The 17,345-nt window shown below is 51.9% G+C and overlaps 1 protein-coding gene across 1 annotated transcript in view; it reads right to left on the reverse strand.

Annotated features, from left to right (window-relative positions):
* Positions 1-17,345, reverse strand: part of NPEPPS (aminopeptidase puromycin sensitive) — a 42,421-nt gene that overhangs the window by 17,165 nt on the left and 7,911 nt on the right. Inside the window, exons 2-9 of the mRNA XM_054398809.1 lie at positions 13,998-14,082; positions 7,488-7,565; positions 5,224-5,345; positions 4,312-4,419; positions 2,939-3,139; positions 1,990-2,086; positions 1,816-1,849; positions 380-494 (exon numbers count right to left, since the gene is read on the reverse strand). Of these exons, the coding sequence (XP_054254784.1) occupies positions 380-494; positions 1,816-1,849; positions 1,990-2,086; positions 2,939-3,139; positions 4,312-4,419; positions 5,224-5,345; positions 7,488-7,565; positions 13,998-14,082 (840 nt within the window). The remainder of the gene's footprint in view (positions 1-379; positions 495-1,815; positions 1,850-1,989; positions 2,087-2,938; positions 3,140-4,311; positions 4,420-5,223; positions 5,346-7,487; positions 7,566-13,997; positions 14,083-17,345) is intronic.

Raw genomic sequence — 17,345 nt, forward strand, 5'->3', positions numbered from 1 at the left:
TCAGCAGGAGGGTGGTGAGAGCCTGGCACAGGCTGCCCAGGGAGGCTGTGGCTGCCTCCTGCCTGGAGGTGTTCAAGGCCAGGCTGGATGAGGCCCCGAGCAGCTGAGTCTAGTTGAGAGCTGTCCCTGCCCATGGTGGGGAGGTTGGAGGAGATGATCCCTGAGGTCCCTTCCACCCTGAGCCATTCTAGGATTCTATGAACCCTTCTGGAGGACACACTGGTGAGGAACCAAGGGGCACTGAGCAGTGTTTAAATACTGAGATGCTTTCATCTGGGAGATAAGGAGCTCTGCTCCGCAGGGGCCACCTGGAACACACACACACAACACACAGCACATCTCAAAGCAAACTGAAAGAGAACTTGGAGCTGGTAGGTACCATGGTCACAAGGTTTCCAAACCACTGGTGAGCAAGTTCATGTCCTACCACCAGGGCAACCCACTGGCGAGATGAAGAACAGGAATTTTTGGGGTCAATGAGCAGTGCAGTCTCCCTGTGTTTGAGAGAGAAAAGAGACACTGAACAGAGTGGAATACAAAGGAACAACCCCAAAGCAGGTTCAATCATCTAAACAAGCTAAAAAAAAAAAGTCAGCAGTGCAGCTGCAGATTATACCCAAAGCTGCTCAGCTGAAGAGGTTTTGGGGAAGCTCCACAGCAGGTGGAATGCTTGGGAGCAAGGATTCCTTCAAGCATGCAAGGGGAAGTGCAGGAAAACCCCAAAGCAAAAGCAAAGCAGGAGAAAGGAAGTTAGAGAAGAGCTCAGCTTGAGGAACCTTAACTGCAAATCTCCTCTGCCTCCCTCAATCCCAAAAGAATTCCTTTGGGATTCACAGAATCCCAAAATTCAGCTCTTCCATGTCAACAGGCAGCTCTGTGACCCTCCCCGCACCCCGTGGTCCCAACACCTCTTTGGTCAGCAGCAGGACTTGGTGGGGTGGGCAGAAGGGATTAGGAAAAAAAAATCAAAAAGGTTAATGTTGGAGAAAATATTCTCCAAGACCAATGTTGTCCCCCAAGGATCATCAGATCCACAAATCCAAAGCTCCCAAGAGCAATGTTGGAGAAAATTTCTACAAGACCAATGTTGACCCCCAAGGATCCAAAAACCCAAAGCTTACAAAAATTAAAATGGACAAAAATGTACAAAATGAGAAAATGCCAGGTTGGAAGGGACCCATCTGGCCCCAAAACCCCAAAGCTCCCAAGACCAACATTGGACAAAATGTTCTACAAGACCAATGTTGACCCTAAGGATCATCAGGTCCAAAACAGCCAAAGCTCCCAAGAGCAATATTGTAGAAAATGAAGGGAAATGACTCTAAAATGAACAGAAATAACGAAATCAAGCAAAAAAAGCCCAAAAGTTTGATCAGATGAAAGCCAAAAAAAACCAAACCCAAAACAAACCCAAACAAACTAAAACCAACAAAAAACAAACTGCAAAGGATGAGAAGTTAACAGTTTGGGTTGAGCTGCTTCTAGTGTGAGTGCTGAATGTACCCAACCTGCCCACACCATCAAAATCAGAATTTTTCCAGCTGTGTCCCTAAATGTGGAATTTTTTAGGGGAGGAAAAAAAAAAGAAGCCTAAGAAAGTTCCTTGGTAGAGGCTAAAAAGTCTTAAGGTGGGAAGAGCTCCTTTGGACCTTTGCTGAGCTGTAGTTGGAGCTCTGAGCTTGAAGGGTGTTTAACTCCAGCTGATAGGCACTAATTAAGAGTACCTGACTAAAAGTAGTCCAATTAATTCCAAGAATTAATAAACAAAGAGAGAGGAAGGAAGAGGGAGGTGGGGAAAAGATTTTAACAGCATACCTATAAGTAACAAGGCCCCAGTTCTCCATGGCACCTTTAGAAAAGAAATACAAAAGGTTTAATTGAGATTGATGCAGAAGAAAGGGAAAAAAATAACAACTCTTCCTATCCAAAAAAAAAAAAAATCAATTAAATGACTGGTTAATTAATTAATTAATTAAGAGTTTACTTTACCAGCAGCAAAGTCTGCAATAGCTATGAGGTCAATTTTAGGAAGGGGGTAAGGAACGTTGAAGTAATCCTTGTAAAAAGGCAAAGTTTTAGCAGCAACCTGTAAAGGAATAAAAGGGAGAAAGGGAGGGAAAAAAAAAAAGTGAATTTGGGACAAAGATTTAAGGGAGTTCCGCTTCAAATCTATATAAACACAGCACAGAAGGAGAGGGGTTGGAAGGGATCTCCCAGAGGTCATCCAGTTCAAGCTGCCCCCCAGCCCTCCCAGAGCAAGGTCACCCAAGGACTCCTCCAGGTCATCTTCAACATCTTTGAATGGTTCTCATTCTAACAAAAAATAATCCCCAGGACTGGCAGCTCCCTGCAGAGAGCCATGGGATGGGTTGGGTTGGAAGGGAGCTTCAAGATCAGCCAGTTGCAATCCCACTGCCATGGGCAGGGACACCTTCCACCAGCCCAGAGTGCTCAGGGCCTCATCCAGCCTGGCCTGGAACACCTCCAGGGAGGAGGCAGCCACAACCTCCCTGGGCAACCTGTGCCAGGCTCTCCCCACCCTCACTGGCAAGAATTCCTTCCTCATCTCCAGTCTCAGTCTCCCCTCTCCCAGCTCAAAGCCATTGTCCCTTACCCTGTCCCTCCCAGCCCTTGTCACAAGTCCCTCCCCCAGCTCTCCTGGAGCTCCCTCAGCAGGCTGCTCTAAGGTCTCCCTGGAGCCTTCTCTTCTCCAGCCTGAACAGCCTCAACTCTCAGCTTGTCCCCACAGCCCTCTGATCATCTTCATGACCTCCTCTGCCCCCTCTCCAACAGCTCCATGTCCTTCTTGTGCTGTGGGGACCAGAACTGGAGGCAGTGCTGCAGAGCAGAGGTGCAGAACCTCCTCCCTTGTCCTCGGGGTCGCCTTCCTTCGGGCGCCTCTTTTGTGCCTGGACGATGTCACCCTGAGCACATTTACCTCTAATGCAAACTTTCCTTGCTCTGCTTTGCCCACAGGAGTGTAAACACGCACGAGGACTCCATCCAGGGACCTGGCCTCCACAAAGTCATACTCCCCCACCACGAAGGCCACGAGGTAGGTGGACATGATGGGCGTGCGAGCGAACTTCACCTCCACCAGGTTCTCGTCGTCGGGGTAGGGCTTCCTGTCGACCACATTCTGTGCAGGGGGAAACCAGAGAGGTGGTGAGGCTGGAAGAGGCCTTAGAGGTCAGCCAAGGCCAACCATTGTTGAACTTTGCCAGGGCCACCACTGCCTCATATCCTTGAGCACCAGAGAACTCCTGAGGTTGGAAGAGACCTTTGAGGTCAGCCAAGTCCAAGCATTGCTGAACTCTACAAAGGCCACCACTACATCACATCCTTGAGCACCAGAGAACTCCTGAGGTTGGAAGAGGCCTTTGAGATCAGCCAAGTCCAAGCATTACTGAACTCTACCAGGGCCACCACTGCCTCATATCCTTGAGCACCGGAGAACTCTTGAGGCTGGAAGAGACCTCTGAGGTCAGCCAAGTCCAATCATTGTTGAACTCTACAGAGGCCACCACTACATCACATCCTTGAGCACCAGAGAACTCCTGAGGTTGGAAGAGAGCTTGGAAGTCAGCCAAGGCCAACCATTGTTGAACTCTATCAAGGCCACCACTGCATCATATCCTTGAGCACCAGACAACTCCTGAGGTTGGGAGAGGCCTTTGAGGTCAGCCAAGTCCAAGCATTATTGAACTCTACCAGGGCCACCACTGCATCATATCCCTGAGCACAATACAGAATCATAGCACCACAGAACTCAAGTTTGGAAGAGACCTTGGAGATCATCAAGTCCAACCACTCACCCAGAGTCCTCAATCCCAGCACTGCTCCTAAGCCACTGCCACCCAACCACAGGTCCCTCAGCACCACATCCATGAGGCTCTGAAACACCTCCAGGGATGGGGACTCCACCACTTCCCTGGGTAGCCTGTTCCAATCATGGAATTGTTTGGTTTAGAGAAGCTCTCTAAGATCATCAAACCCAACCATCAACCCAACACCACCATGGTCATCAAACCACATCCCCATGTGCCATGGTCACAAGTTTCTAGAACACCTCCAGGGATGGGGACTCCATCACCTCCCTGGGCAGCCTGTGCCCATGCCTGAGAACCTTTTCTAGGAAGAAATTTTTCCTCATGTCCAACCTGACCCTCCCCTGGCACAAGCTGAGGATGTTTCATGGACTCTGCCCTTGTGCTAATTCAGCCCCAGGCCCACTTATTCCTATCAAACAATCCCCTGGAGTTACTGCAGCTTCATTCCAAAGCCTCCTCAAGTTGCACCTCCAGAACTTACCATATTTGACAAAGCTACTCTGTCCTTAGGGACCACCAAGGAAATGTCAAATGTTGCCTTGATAGCAGGCTCATCCCAGCAGGGGAAGGCTCTGCGGGCATCAGTAGCCTGCAAGAAAGCAAATCAAGGATCAGTGACTTGGGTGCTGGCAAAGAAACCTCAAAGAGATTGGGGTTAAAAAAGACCACAGAGAAAAGAATTGTTTTCTCTGCAGCTTTTACAGGCTTGGAGAGTTGGGGAAATGCTGGCTGCTGAGTGGTGGAGAGTCACTGACACTCCTGAGCTCTGCACTGCAGCTTTTGGTCTTCGTTTGGTCTTGGGTAAAACAAAAACAAGAAGAAAAACAAAAGGAAAAGAAAGAAAAAGAAAAGAGAAGGAAAAGAAGGAGAAAAAAAAAACACAGGAGGGAGAGAGCTGGAGGGAGAGAGCTGGAGGGAGGCAGCTGGAGGGAGAGAGCTGGAGGGAGAGAGCTGGAGGGAGAGAGCTGGAGGGAGGCAGCTGGAGGGAGGCAGCTGGAGGGAAGCAGCTGGAGGGAGAGAGCTGGAGGGAGAGAGCTGGAGGGAAGCAGCTGGAGGGAGGCAGCTGGAGGGAGGCAGCTGGAGGGAGGCAGCTGGAGGGAAGCAGCTGGAGGGAAGCAGCTGGAGGGGAAAAAGGAAAAAAGAAGGAGGAGGAGGAAAAAGGGAAGGAGGAAAGGAAAGTAGGAGAATTTCCTTTTCCTCACGCACACAACGAGCAAGGAGTCACCAGCCAGGGTGTGCAGCTCCAGGTGGGAAACGCTAGGGTTGGCTTCGTGTAAGCACAAATCCCAGGTTAAGGAGGTTCCCTGGAGGCCCCAGCATGGCCTGAAGCTCTGAGTGGGTGCCAGAGCTGGAGCTGGGTGCCAGAGCTGGGTGCCAGAGCTGGGTGCCTCACCTCGAACTGCGTGACGGCGGCGTAGCGCGTGTCCCCGCTGGGGGTGGTGTACTTGCTGCGGTAGAAGCCTTTCATCTTGTCGTTCAGCTCCCCCACAAAGTCAATCTTCAGCATCCCTGTCCCTGCAAGACCAACAGGAGGCTCACTGGCACCTTGCCTTCTGCCCAAACACGAGGTCCAAGCTGGCCTGCAGCTCACAACTGCAGCCCAGGGGTTGGCTTCGGCCAGCTTCGCTCCAAACCCTTCGCTTGTCGTCCTCACAGCCTCTCATGGCCTCTCTCAAACCTTCACTCCTCATCCTCACAGCCTCTCATGGCCTCTCTCAAACCTTCACTCCTCATCCTCACAGCCTCTCATGGCCTCTCTCAAACCTTCACTCCTCATCCTCACAGCCTCTCATAGCCTCTCTCAAACCTTCACTCCTCATCCTCACAGCCTCTCATGGCCTCTCTCAAACCTTCACTCCTCATCCTCACAGCCTCTCATGGCCTCTCTCAAACCTTCACTCCTCATCCTCAGAGCCTCTCTTGGCCTCTCTCAAACCTTCACTCCTCATCCTCACAGCCTCTCATGGCCTCTCTCAAACCTTCACTCCTCATCCTCACAGCTTCTCTTGGCCTCTCTCAAACCTTCACTCCTCATCCTCACAGCTTCTCTTGGCATCTCTCAAACCTTCACTCCTCATCCTCACAGCCTCTCATGGCCTCTCTCAAACCTTCACTCCTCATCCTCACAGCCTCTCATAGCCTCTCTCAAACCTTCACTCCTCATCCTCACAGCCTCTCATGGCCTCTCTCAAACCTTCACTCCTCATCCTCACAGCCTCTCATGGCCTCTCTCAAACCTTCACTCCTCATCCTCACAGCTTCTGTTGGCCTCTCTCAAACCTTCACTCCTCATCCTCACAGCTTCTCTTGGCCTCTCTCAAACCTTCACTCCTCATCCTCACAGCCTCTCATGGCCTCTCTCAAACCTTCACTCCTCATCCTCACAGCCTCTCATGGCCTCTCTCAAACCTTCACTCCTCATCCTCACAGCCTCTCATGGCCTCTCTCAAACCTTCACTCCTCATCCTCACAGCTTCTCTTGGCCTCTCTCAAACCTTCACTCCTCATCCTCACAGCCTCTCATGGCCTCTCTCAAACCTTCACTCCTCATCCTCACAGCCTCTCTTGGCCTCTCTCAAACCTTCACTCCTCATCCTCACAGCCTCTCATGGCCTCTCTCAAACCTTCACTCCTCATCCTCAGAGCCTCTCATGGCCTCTCTCAAACCTTCACTCCTCATCCTCACAGCTTCTCTTGGCCTCTCTCAAACCTTCACTCCTCATCCTCACAGCCTCTCTTGGCCTCTCTCAAACCTTCACTCCTCATCCTCAGAGCCTCTCTTGGCCTCTCTCAAACCCTTCACTCATTGTCCTTGTAGCCTCTCTTGGCCTCTCTCCAGCAGGTCTCTGTCTCTCCTGAACTGGGGAGCCCCAACCTGGACACAGTATCCCTGGTGTGGTCTCCTCAGTGCAGAGCAGAGGGGGAGGAGAACCTCCCCAGCCCTGCTGGCCACACTTTTCTTGGTGCACCCCAGGACACCCCTGGCCCTCTTGGCCACAAGGGCACTTTGCTGTCCCTTGGATGTCCCCTGCTGTTCCCCAGGACTCCTTCTCCATGAAGACCCCAAGGCTGCACTGGTGCCTGGTGTAGTTTCTCCCCAGATGCAGGACTCTGCTCTTGCCCTGGTTGAAGTTCAGGAGGTTCTCCTCTGCCCAGCTCCCAGCCTGTCCAGATCTCACTGGGTGGCAGCACAGCCTGATGGGGTTGCCCAGAACCTCCCCAGCTTCATATCATCCTCAATCCCCTCTCATCCAGGTCATTGATGAAGATATTGACCAAATCTGGACCCAGTCTTGACCCCTGGTGAACACCACTGGCCACAGGCCTCCAAGTGGACTCTGCACCACTGGTCACAGCTCTGAACTCTCTTGTTGACCTCAGTTTCCAACCCACCTCCTGGTCCAATCACCTAACCCACTTCTCTTGAGTTCACACCAAGAGCTTCTGAGCCTGGCTGCCAACTGGAGCCAGCTCAAGCAAACATCATCAGAGGAACCCAAACTGCAATTCCAGAGGCTCCCAAAGTGACTCCCCAGTGCAGGGAGCACTGCACAAAACCTCAAGGGAGACAGAGGTGTCCTGCTCCAGCTTTGGCAGCTGTAGGTGTCTTAAACACAGGGGTTGAAGCAAGGAGGAAGCAGGGAAATAGCTCCTCACCTTTCTGAAGAGTACTGGGGAAGGACAGGGTGACCTTTTCATCCTCATTTTGATAGTTGAAGCCTGTGGCATGTACCTCTGGAAAGAGAAAACCAGATGATTTTGGTTAAAATGAGGCCCAGAGATGATTTTGTAACTCAGGAACATTGAAAATTATCTGAATCAGCTGAACCCACCAAAGTGGAGCTGCTGAACCTATCAGTGAAGAGAAGTTGTGGAGTCTCCTTCTCTGGAGGCTTTCAAGATCCACCTGGATGGGGTCCTGTGTGACCTTCCCTTGGTGATCCTGCTCTAGCAGAGGGGTTGGACTGGATGACCTCCAGAGGTCCCTTCCAGCCCCTAACAGTCTGTGATTCTCTGACTCTGAACAGTCCAGGAGACAGCCTGGGGACAACCCCAGCAGGTGAACAGTGTCCTGGGGAGGTCCATGCTGCTCTCCTCCCCAAGCAGACAGTGAAGGAGATGAAATGGAGCTCTGAGCTCATCCCAGTTCCACCATTCAAGTGGCAGAGTTTGGCCCTCGTGGCTTCAAGCAGCCAGGACTGGTTCAAGGACTGGCTGGAGATGACCCAAGATGGTAGGGGTTGGAAGGGACCTCTGGAGATCACCCAGGGCAGGTCACCCAGGAGCTCATCCAGGTGGGTGTGGAAGCTCTCCAGAGAAGAAGACTCCACAACCTCTCTGGGCAGCCTGCTCCAGGGCTCTGCCACCCTCACAGTGAGGAAGTTTTTCCTTATGCTCACACAGAAGCTCCTCTGCTCCAGCTTGCACTCATTGCCCCTTGTCCCACTTTCATTGATACTCAATGAATCTTCTCCTCTCCAGGCTGCACACCCCCAGCTCCCTCAGCCCATCCTCACAGCAGAGGTGCTCCAGCCCTTGGACCATCTTTGTGGCCTCCTCTGGACTCTGAGGCAGAAAATGAGACACTGGAAGAGTCGGGGAGAAGATTTTCAGGAGCACAGCACTGATGTAGCACAGCCCAGTCTGAACATGGCCTTCCCAGCAAGGCAGAGTGGAGCTGAGTGTTGCCTGCATGGCTGAGGACCACAGAATCTTGGTTGGAGAAGACCTTTAAGCACATTGAGCCCAACCATTCTCTACCACCTCCTGTAGGATTATGAGGGGGGCTTCATGCTGCTCCCCATCCTTAGCTTCCAACTCAGGGGGCTGGGTAGCCAAGTGAGCAACTGCTCCTACAGCTAAAGACTGAGGGAAAGGAAAGGCTCCAGCCCCCTCCTCCTCCTCCTCCTCCAGCTCTGCTTCCCCAGAGCTCCACTGAATTTTGACCCCAAGTCAAAGAGTCCAAGAGACAAGGAAGCTGTTGTGGTGTGATGGAACTGGCCTGGGTCAGAGGGAGGATCTGAATAGCTGTGGAAACTGCTGTCAGCCTGCCTGGGAGGAACCCCTGCTGCTGGACAACCTGCAGCTGCTGAGCTGTCAGCCTGTGGTCAGAGGGGAACTGAAAACCTGAGAAAGGGCTGATAAAGATCAGCAGAAGAATGCAGAAACACTTCCACCACCACCCCCCCCTCAACCAACCAACCAACCAACCAACCAACCAACCAACCAGGGGGGGGTTGTAAAATGACCACAGCAAACCCAATCCAATTTTTTTTTTTAATCTTCTTGCAGCTTCTAATGGAAACAATCCGAGAGCAAAGCCAAACAAAAGGATGACTCCAGGAGCAGGGTTCCAGACCTCCTGAAAGTGAGACAGGGAGAGGGACGGGCGGCACGCAGAGCTCCTGCCAAGGCTTTACAATCACTATCAAGTTTCCACCTCCTCCTTCTCCTCTCCCAACTGGGAAGCTCTCCTCAGTCTGTCTCAGTTTGGAGCTCCTCTACTTCACAAAACTTTTTTTAACCTGCCCTGGGACAGGCAGAGGTAAAGGGTGGGGACCTCCTGCAGCTCAGAAGGCAGCCATGGGCTGTCCCCATCTGCCACCCACCCATGAGGTATTGATCAGATCCCCCTCAGGCTGCTCTTCTCCACACTCCAGCCCCAAACTCTCTCAGCCTTTCCTCATCTCAGAGCTGTTGCAGTGCCCTCAGCATCTCTGCAGCCCTTTGCTGTCCCCTCTCCAGCAAGTCCCTGAGGTCCTCCTTGAACTGGGGAGCCCAGAACTGGTCCCTGTACTCCAGATGTGGCCTCCCCAGGGCTGAGTTAGAAGGGCAGGAGAACCTCCCTCAGCCTGTTGGCCACACTCTCCTTGATGCACCCCAAGATCCCATTGACCTTCTTGGCCACACCACATGTGGAGCTCAGAGTTTGCAGAGCAGCTCCATCAGCACTTCATTTCCTTTCTCCCCCTCCCAAGCCATGCAGCACTCACAGCTTTTTCTCTCCTCCTGCAACTTGCTCCAGACTCTTCCCCTAATGTGCAAGTGATTAACTTGCAACCTTGCAGTGCCAAAACTCTCCAAACTTTAGCAAGCTGCCAAAATTTGCCTTGTTCTCTTCAGGAGCTATTTTTCTGTCGTGTTCCATGCTGTCAAGAATTCCAGGCAGTTGTTTGTTTTTAACTGCAGTTGAAGATCTTTGTTAGAAGCAGTTCTCTGCCACTCCAAAACAAAAAGTATTGTTGATGGCTTTCCCCTGCTTCTTTTGCTCTGGATTAAATTATTTGGTACTGAAGAGCATTCCAAAGCCACCCAATAAATGTAGCTTTGGATCTATTGATTTTTTATTCTTCTCTTGCAGAAATGGATCTGGAAGAGGCAGCTTTGAGAGTCAGAAATCAAGAGGTGGAGTTGAGGAGGCAAAGGTGCTCAGCTTTGGCTTTTGGAGGAGGCAAAGGTGTGAAGTGAGAATGGTTTGAAGCTGAGGGAGAGCAGGGTTAGGCTGGATCTTAGGAAGAAGTTCTTCAGTAGGAGGTTGTCCAGGGAGTTTGTGGCTGCCTCCTCCCTGAGGGTGTTCAAGGGCAGGCTAGATGAGGCCCTGAGCAGCTGAGAGGTATCCCTGCCCATGAGGGTGGTGAGGCACTGGAACAGGCTGACCAGAGAAGTTGTGAAGGCTCCAAGTGTTGAAAGCCAGGTTGGATGAGGCCTTGAGCAGCCTGGGCTGGTGGGAGGTGCCCCTGCCCATGGCAGAGGGTTGGAATTGGATGATCTTGAAGGTCCCTTCCAACCCAACCCATTCTGTCATCCAGCTGAGCAAAGCCACCCAGCAGGACACAGGCAGCAGACCAAAGCTTTGCCTCCAAATGCTAAAAAGCTGCTTCTGGAAACACCAAAAGTGATTTCTCATCATGCTTAAGAGGAGGAGGAGCCTGCCAGGACTTCAACAACAGAAACTGGAGGCTTTTGAGCAGCTTTGTTCCATTACAGCATACCTGGCACAAAGAGCAAATCCACCACTTACAGTCCCTGCACTGCTTTGGGGATGGAGCAGAGGAGTTTGCTGCTCTGCAGCACCATGGAATCAATCTCTCCTGGTTGGTTCTTCACTGTCCTTCCACTCTGGCTTCCACAGGGTTGGGTTTTTTTTGTTTGTTTGTTTGTTTTCTCTCTTCACTTTGACTTTAAAACTTCAGGAGATCCTCCCTCAGCCTCCTGTCAAACATTAGGCAATAATCTGATTTCCCTGCAAATCTGCATTAAAATTCCAAAGATCAAGGGGAGATTTAGAGTGGAGATTAGGAAGAAATTCTTTACAGTGAGGCTGGGGAGACACTGGAACAGGTTGCTCAGGGAGGTTGTGGATGGCCCTTCCCTGGAGGTGCTCAAAACCAGGCTGGATGAGGCCTTGAGCAACCTGTGCTGGTGGGAGGTGTCCCTGCCCATGGTGGGGGGACTGGAGCTGAATGATCTTGCAGCTCCCTTCCAACCCAACCCTCCTCCAACCCAACCAAGTCCTCCTCACCTGGATCATGTTCCTGTGTGACCTGCCCTAGGTGACCCTGCTCTGGCAGGGGGGTTGGATTCCCATCTTTTGAGGTCCCTTCCAACCCCATTCTCCTCCTGTCTCACACTCACAGAACAAAGCTGAGCTAAATCCTTCTCCCCTCTGAGGTGCAGAGCTCAAAGAGGTAACAACTCAGCACTGGAGCCTTTAAAGGAGATCACCAAGGCCCCACTCATCCTCCACCAGACTACAGAGGGAGCTGGGCTGAAGCTCACCTGAGTAACTAAATCCAGCTGCTCTGGTTGACAATTTGGGGTGGTTGGCTGGGCTGTGTTTCATGCTCTGCTTTTTGAGAGCAGTTATACAATTACCAGCCCAAAGCTGGGCACAATAGGAGCATTAGGAAGACTGACTTGATCTGTATCAACAGGTGCCAGCAAATCCTCTGCCAAACTTTCATGCAGCTTTCCTTCCAAAGCCATTACACTAGTTGGCAGCTCACCAAGCTGAAAGGGAGGCCTTTAACCCCTCAAAGCCTGAGGAGAATCAGTGTCAACATCCAACAAGTTGCTTGTGATACAACAGGTTGAGAGCTGAGTGCCCATACCCAGCTCAGGGCTGTGTGCAGAGCTCCAGGTTCAAGGCTCTCTGAAAAACCAGAATCCACCTGAAGCCACAGAAACTCATTTCCAGTGTGCTCTAGATCCACCAAAACCAAGCACAGGGTCCTCTAAGGAGCAGCTGAGGGAGCTGGAGGTGTTCAGCATGGAGAAAAGGAGGCTGAGGGGAGACCTCATTGCTTTCCACAGCTCCCTGAGAGGAGGCTGGAGTGAGGTGGAGGTCAGACTCTGCTCCCTAGCATCCAATGATGGAAGAGGAAATGGCCTCAAGTTGCAGCAGGGAAGGTTTAGGTTGGACATGAGGAATGACTTTATCCCTGAAGATGTTGTCAAGGCCTGGAAGAGGCTGCTCAGGGCAGTGGTGGAGTCCCAAAGCCTGAAGGGCTTTAGAAGTTGTGTAGATGAGGTGCTGAGGGCCATGGTTTGGTGGTGGACTTGGTAGTGCTGGGTTAATGGTTGGACCTGATGCTCTTAAAGGTCTTTTCCACTCTCTCTGATTAAGCTCTACTATTAATACCTCAAAGTTCCAAAGACCTAATCTCCCTCTCTCTTTTTTCCAGATGTGTATCTGCTAGAGAGTGGAAAAAAAGAGAAGAGGAAACCAGCTCTGAACACAGCAAAGCTAACCCAGTAAAACAGAAAGCCTCCAAGTGAAGAGGTTTGAAGTGCAGGTTCTCTATTTTCCTCTACTTTGACTGGAAAGAGACTTTCCTCCTCGGTCCCTTTTCCCATTCACTTTCATTTTCTCAATGACAAAAAGAAGAATTAATGGGTGGTGTGGGCCCTTGGCACAGTGGTAGGTGGAGCAGACTCCAAACATGCTCTGCTGTTACTACCACTCTGCTTATCAGCTCATTACTCACACAAGAAACAGCTCCAGGAGCACTTAGCAACAGGCACCCAGGGCTGGAGCACCAAGGGACAGCACCTAGGGAACAGGGCTTTGTTCTGTCACTATCACAGCGGCCTGGCTCCAAGCTCTGGGGAATCCTCTTCTCTGCTGCCCTCTCCTGCTGGGGTTCTGTTTCCTGCTGCTGTGCTTCTGCTTCCTGCAAGGATTCTGCTCTTCCACAGCATCTCCACAGGAAGGCTGGGGAGGGAGCGTTGAGAAGGGCTTGTAGAGAGAGGATGAGGGACAAGGGTCTGAAATCGGGGCAGGGGAGGTTTAGGTTGGACATTAGGAGGAAGTTCTGGCACAATGAGAGTGGTGAGACACCAGAACAGGTGCCCAGGGATGTAGTTGAGGCTCCAGCCCTGCAGACATTCAAGGTCTGACTTGATGTGGCCCTGGGCAGCCTGATGTAGGTGGAGATGTCCCTGCTGACTGCAGAGGGGGTTGAACAAGATGACCTTTGAGGGTCCCTTCCAACCCAATCTGTGAATGGTTAGATAATTCTTTGCTTCTGAGGACTCCGCTCTGCCCTGCTGAGGCCACAGCTGGAATATTGTGTCCAGTTCTGGGCCCCTCAGCTCAAGAAGGACCTCAGGGAGCTGCTTGACAGTGTCCATCCCAGAGCCACAAAGCTGCTGCAGGCAGTGGAGCATCTCCCTGTGAGGCCAGGCTGAGGGAGCTGAGGCTTGGAGCAGAGGAGCCTGATGGTGATGAAGATGTGCAGGGCTGGAGCCAGGCTCTGCTCAGGGATGGCCAAGGACAGCACAAGGGGCACTGGGAGCAAGCTGGAGCAGAGGAGGTTCCAGGGGAACAGAAGGGAAAACTTTGTCACTGTGAGGGTGACAGAGCCCTGGAACAAGCTGCCCAGAGAGGTCGTGGAGCCTCCTTCTCTGGAGACATTCAGAAACCACCTGGATGAGCTCCTGTGTGACCTGCCTTGGGTGACCCTGCCCTGGCAGGGGGTCTGAACTCAACAACCTTTCAGGGTCCCTTCCCACCCTACCCTCCTGTGATTCTGTGAAGTTAGCTTATCACAGCCTGATGTAACTCTGCAGTCCAAATGGTTATCTGTAGGCAGCAGCAGCTCCCCTGAGGGATCCAATGGCCTAAGACAGCACAGCTCCAGCAGGACTGAGGAGCTGAGCTCCTACCTTCGTCTCCTTCCGGGGCGTAGGAAGCTGTGATGATGTCGATGTCAGCACAGTTCATCACAATCTGGTTGGTTGCCTGTTTCACCTGAAAGAGAAATTCCATCATCAGCAGGAGGGAATCACAGAATCCTAGAATGGCTCAGGTGGGAGGGGACCTCAGAGATCATCTACTCCAACTCCCCACCATGGGCAGGGACAGCTCTCAACTGGGCTCAGCTGCTCAAGGCTTCATCCAGCCTGGCCTGGAACACCCCCAGGGAGGAGGCATCCACAGCCTCCCTGGGCAGCCTGTGCCAGGCTCTCACCACCCTCACACTCAACAACTTCTTCCTCAGCTCCACTCTGACTCTGCTCTGCCTCAGCTCCAAACCATTCCCCCTGGGCCTGGCTCCAGACCCCCTCAGCAAAAGTCTCTCTGCAGCCTTCCTGCAGGATCCCTCCAGGCAGCTCTGAGGTCCCCCCTGGAGCCTTCTCCTCTCCAGGCTGCACACCCCCAGCTCCCTCAGGCTGTGCTCACAGCAGAGCTGCTCCAGCCCTTGGACCATCTTTGTGGCCTCCTCTGGGTTCTGAAAATGATGTTCCCTACTCCCCCAAGCTCCCCTGGGGATGCATTCCCACCTCTCTTTAACCCCAACCCCCCTCTCCCTCCACCAGCAAGCGTTTGAAATACAATTTAGTGTTTCAAGAGGTAAAGAAAGCCAAAGATACTCCACTGTCTGCTCTCATTTGTTCCAGAACATGAGGATTTGAATCCTGTTCAAGCCAGCCAGGCCTACTTAACACCCTAAATTATTTAAAGGCAATGAACTGCCTGTTAAAAATTGCTCTGCAAGCTGACAATAGGGCCCTTGTACGTGCCTGGGAAGCCAAGACCAATAAAACCAGATAAAGCCTGGAAGCTCCCTTCTAGAGATGACCTCCAGGAGGCTTGTAGGGAAGAAAAAAAAAAAAAAAAACAAAAAACCTTTGAAGCCAAACTTCCATCTCTGAGGCCTTGATCAGGATTGCACAACCTGCAGTCCTGCCTTCCAAAAGGTTCCAAACATCTGCAAGGATTTGCCTTTCCCATTTTCTTTTTCCTGAGAGCCTTTCTCCCCCCCCCCCCCCCTCCCCTGCCAGTTCTTGGCTCCACAGCACTTTGCTTTATTTCACAAGTGGCCAGCTCCCAGCCTTAGCAATAAACTCTTGCCTGTGCCAGCTTTCTGTTTGGGGATGCAAGAGCTTGAATAGAGAGGAATTCAAATGAAATATCAATTAATTACCAAAGGGCTAAAATATTTGGGAATTCAACTAGGAATTATTTAGAAACTTAGGGTTGAAACCACTCAGAAAAAAAAAAAAATCATCTGGCTGGAGGCAGTGGTTGTCCTGCTAGGCCAGGATACACTTTCTAGCAGCAAGACAACACCAGTGGAAGGAAATAAAGCAGCAAGAATTCCTCTCCCAAGCAACCAGAGGCTCAAGTGAGCACAGAGGAGCTGCTCCCTGCTCCTGGAAAACTTCTTCAAGCATAAAGACTTCAATCCCTTCCTTGCTCTTTCACCATTTCAACCTCCAAGTCATACTCAGATGGCTTAGGGTGGAAGGGACCTGAGAGATCATCCACTCCAACCTCCCTGCCATGCCCTGGGACCTGCTGCACCCAACCCTCCAGCTCTCCATGTCTGAACACAGCCAAACCCAACTGAACTTCTGCAGGATGGAAACTGGGTCCTGGGAACCAAGAGCTCCTTCAGCCCTGCAGCAAAGCTCTCTGCATCTGCACAGCCAGCACCTGAAGAGTCTTGTGTCCAAGCTCCAGAGCCCCCAGCACTTGGGAGGACATGGAGCTGTTGGAGAGGGTCCAGAGGAGGCCACAGAGATGATCAGAGGGCTGGAGAACCTCCCCTATGGGCACAGGCTGGGAAAGTTGGAGCTGTTCAGCCTGGAGAAGGCTCCAGGGAGACCTCAGAGCAGCCTTCCAGTACCTGAAGGAGCTCCAGGAGAGCTGGGGAGGGACTTTGGACAAGGGCTGGGAGGGACAGGATGAGGGACAATGGCTTGGAGCTGGGAAGAAGGGAGATTGAGACTGGAGATTAGGAGGAAGTTCTTTACTCTCAGGGTGGGGAGAGCCTGGAACAGGTTGCCCAGGAAGGTTGTGGCTGCCCTCGCCCTGGAGGTGTTCAGGACCAGGCTGGATGAGGCCTTGAGCAGCCTGGGCTGGTGGGAGGTGTCCCTGCCCATGGCAGGGGGGTTGGAACTGACTCATCTTGAAGGTCCCTTCCCACCCAACCCATTCTGTGACACTCAGCAGTCAAGAGCCTGAGATCCAACACCTTTATTAGAGGTAAAGCTGAAGTAAAAAGCTGAAGTGTCACAGCTAAAGCAGACTCTTCCCACCCTGCCAGCAGGGAGCTGGGATCTACATGAGAAGCAGACACTCAAGCCAGGCTGACTGCAGGAAGGGTTCCTTAGTCACTGTGTACATAAAAACCAGGTTCAGGTCTAGCCAGTGATAAGAGAGGCTTAAGAAATTCACTGTGTGACTGCAGAGGCATAGCCACATCAGCAGAACAGCCCAGCCAGGCTAAGCAGCTGGCAACCAAAGGGCTAAGACAGGATAATCCAAGGAAAGCCAAACCTCCCCCCCCAGAGGACAGCTCACACAAAGGCAAACCAGACTCTGAAGTTTCCTTCAAACCTCAGCCCCCAACTTTGCTTCTGAAGCAAACAGAGATCCACAGAATGGGTTGGGTTGGAAGGGACCTCAGAGATCATCCCGTTCCAACCCCACTGCCATGGGCTGGGACACCTCCTGCTAGACCAAGTTGCTCAAGGCCTCATCCCACCTGGCCCTGAACACCTCCACAGCCTCCCTGGGCAGCCTGTGCCAGCCTCACCATCCTTACACTGAAGAGCTTCTTCCTCAGCTCCAGTCCAACCCTGCTCTCCCTCAGCTTCAAACCATTCCCCCTTGGCCTGTCTCCAGGCACCCTCAGGGAAAAGTCTCTCTGCAGCCTTCCTGCAGGATCCCTTCAGATATTGTCTAAGGTCTCCCTGGAGTCTTCTCTTCTCCAGGATGAACACTCCCAGCCCCTTCAGCCTGTGCTCAACTCTCCAAGCCTATACCTGACATAAAGGATGAGGAGCACCAAGACATCTTCTGTAGTCAGAAGGAATTCTCTGGAGCCATTCACAGGAGTAAATAATTAAATCCTTGTCACTCTGCTTCAGAGCCCTTCTCTAAAGGTAGTGGCAGAACAAGAATGGATGGGTTTAGCATTTTGCCTTCTAAAAATAGACAAGCAAAATTACCTCAGCTCTGTTCCAGGAGGGGTCTTTTTAAGAATTCAAAAGTTCAATGAGAAA

The sequence above is a fragment of the Indicator indicator genome, unplaced genomic scaffold, assembly GCF_027791375.1.
Source record: "Indicator indicator isolate 239-I01 unplaced genomic scaffold, UM_Iind_1.1 iindUn_scaffold_121, whole genome shotgun sequence".
Lineage (NCBI taxonomy): Eukaryota > Metazoa > Chordata > Aves > Piciformes > Indicatoridae > Indicator > Indicator indicator.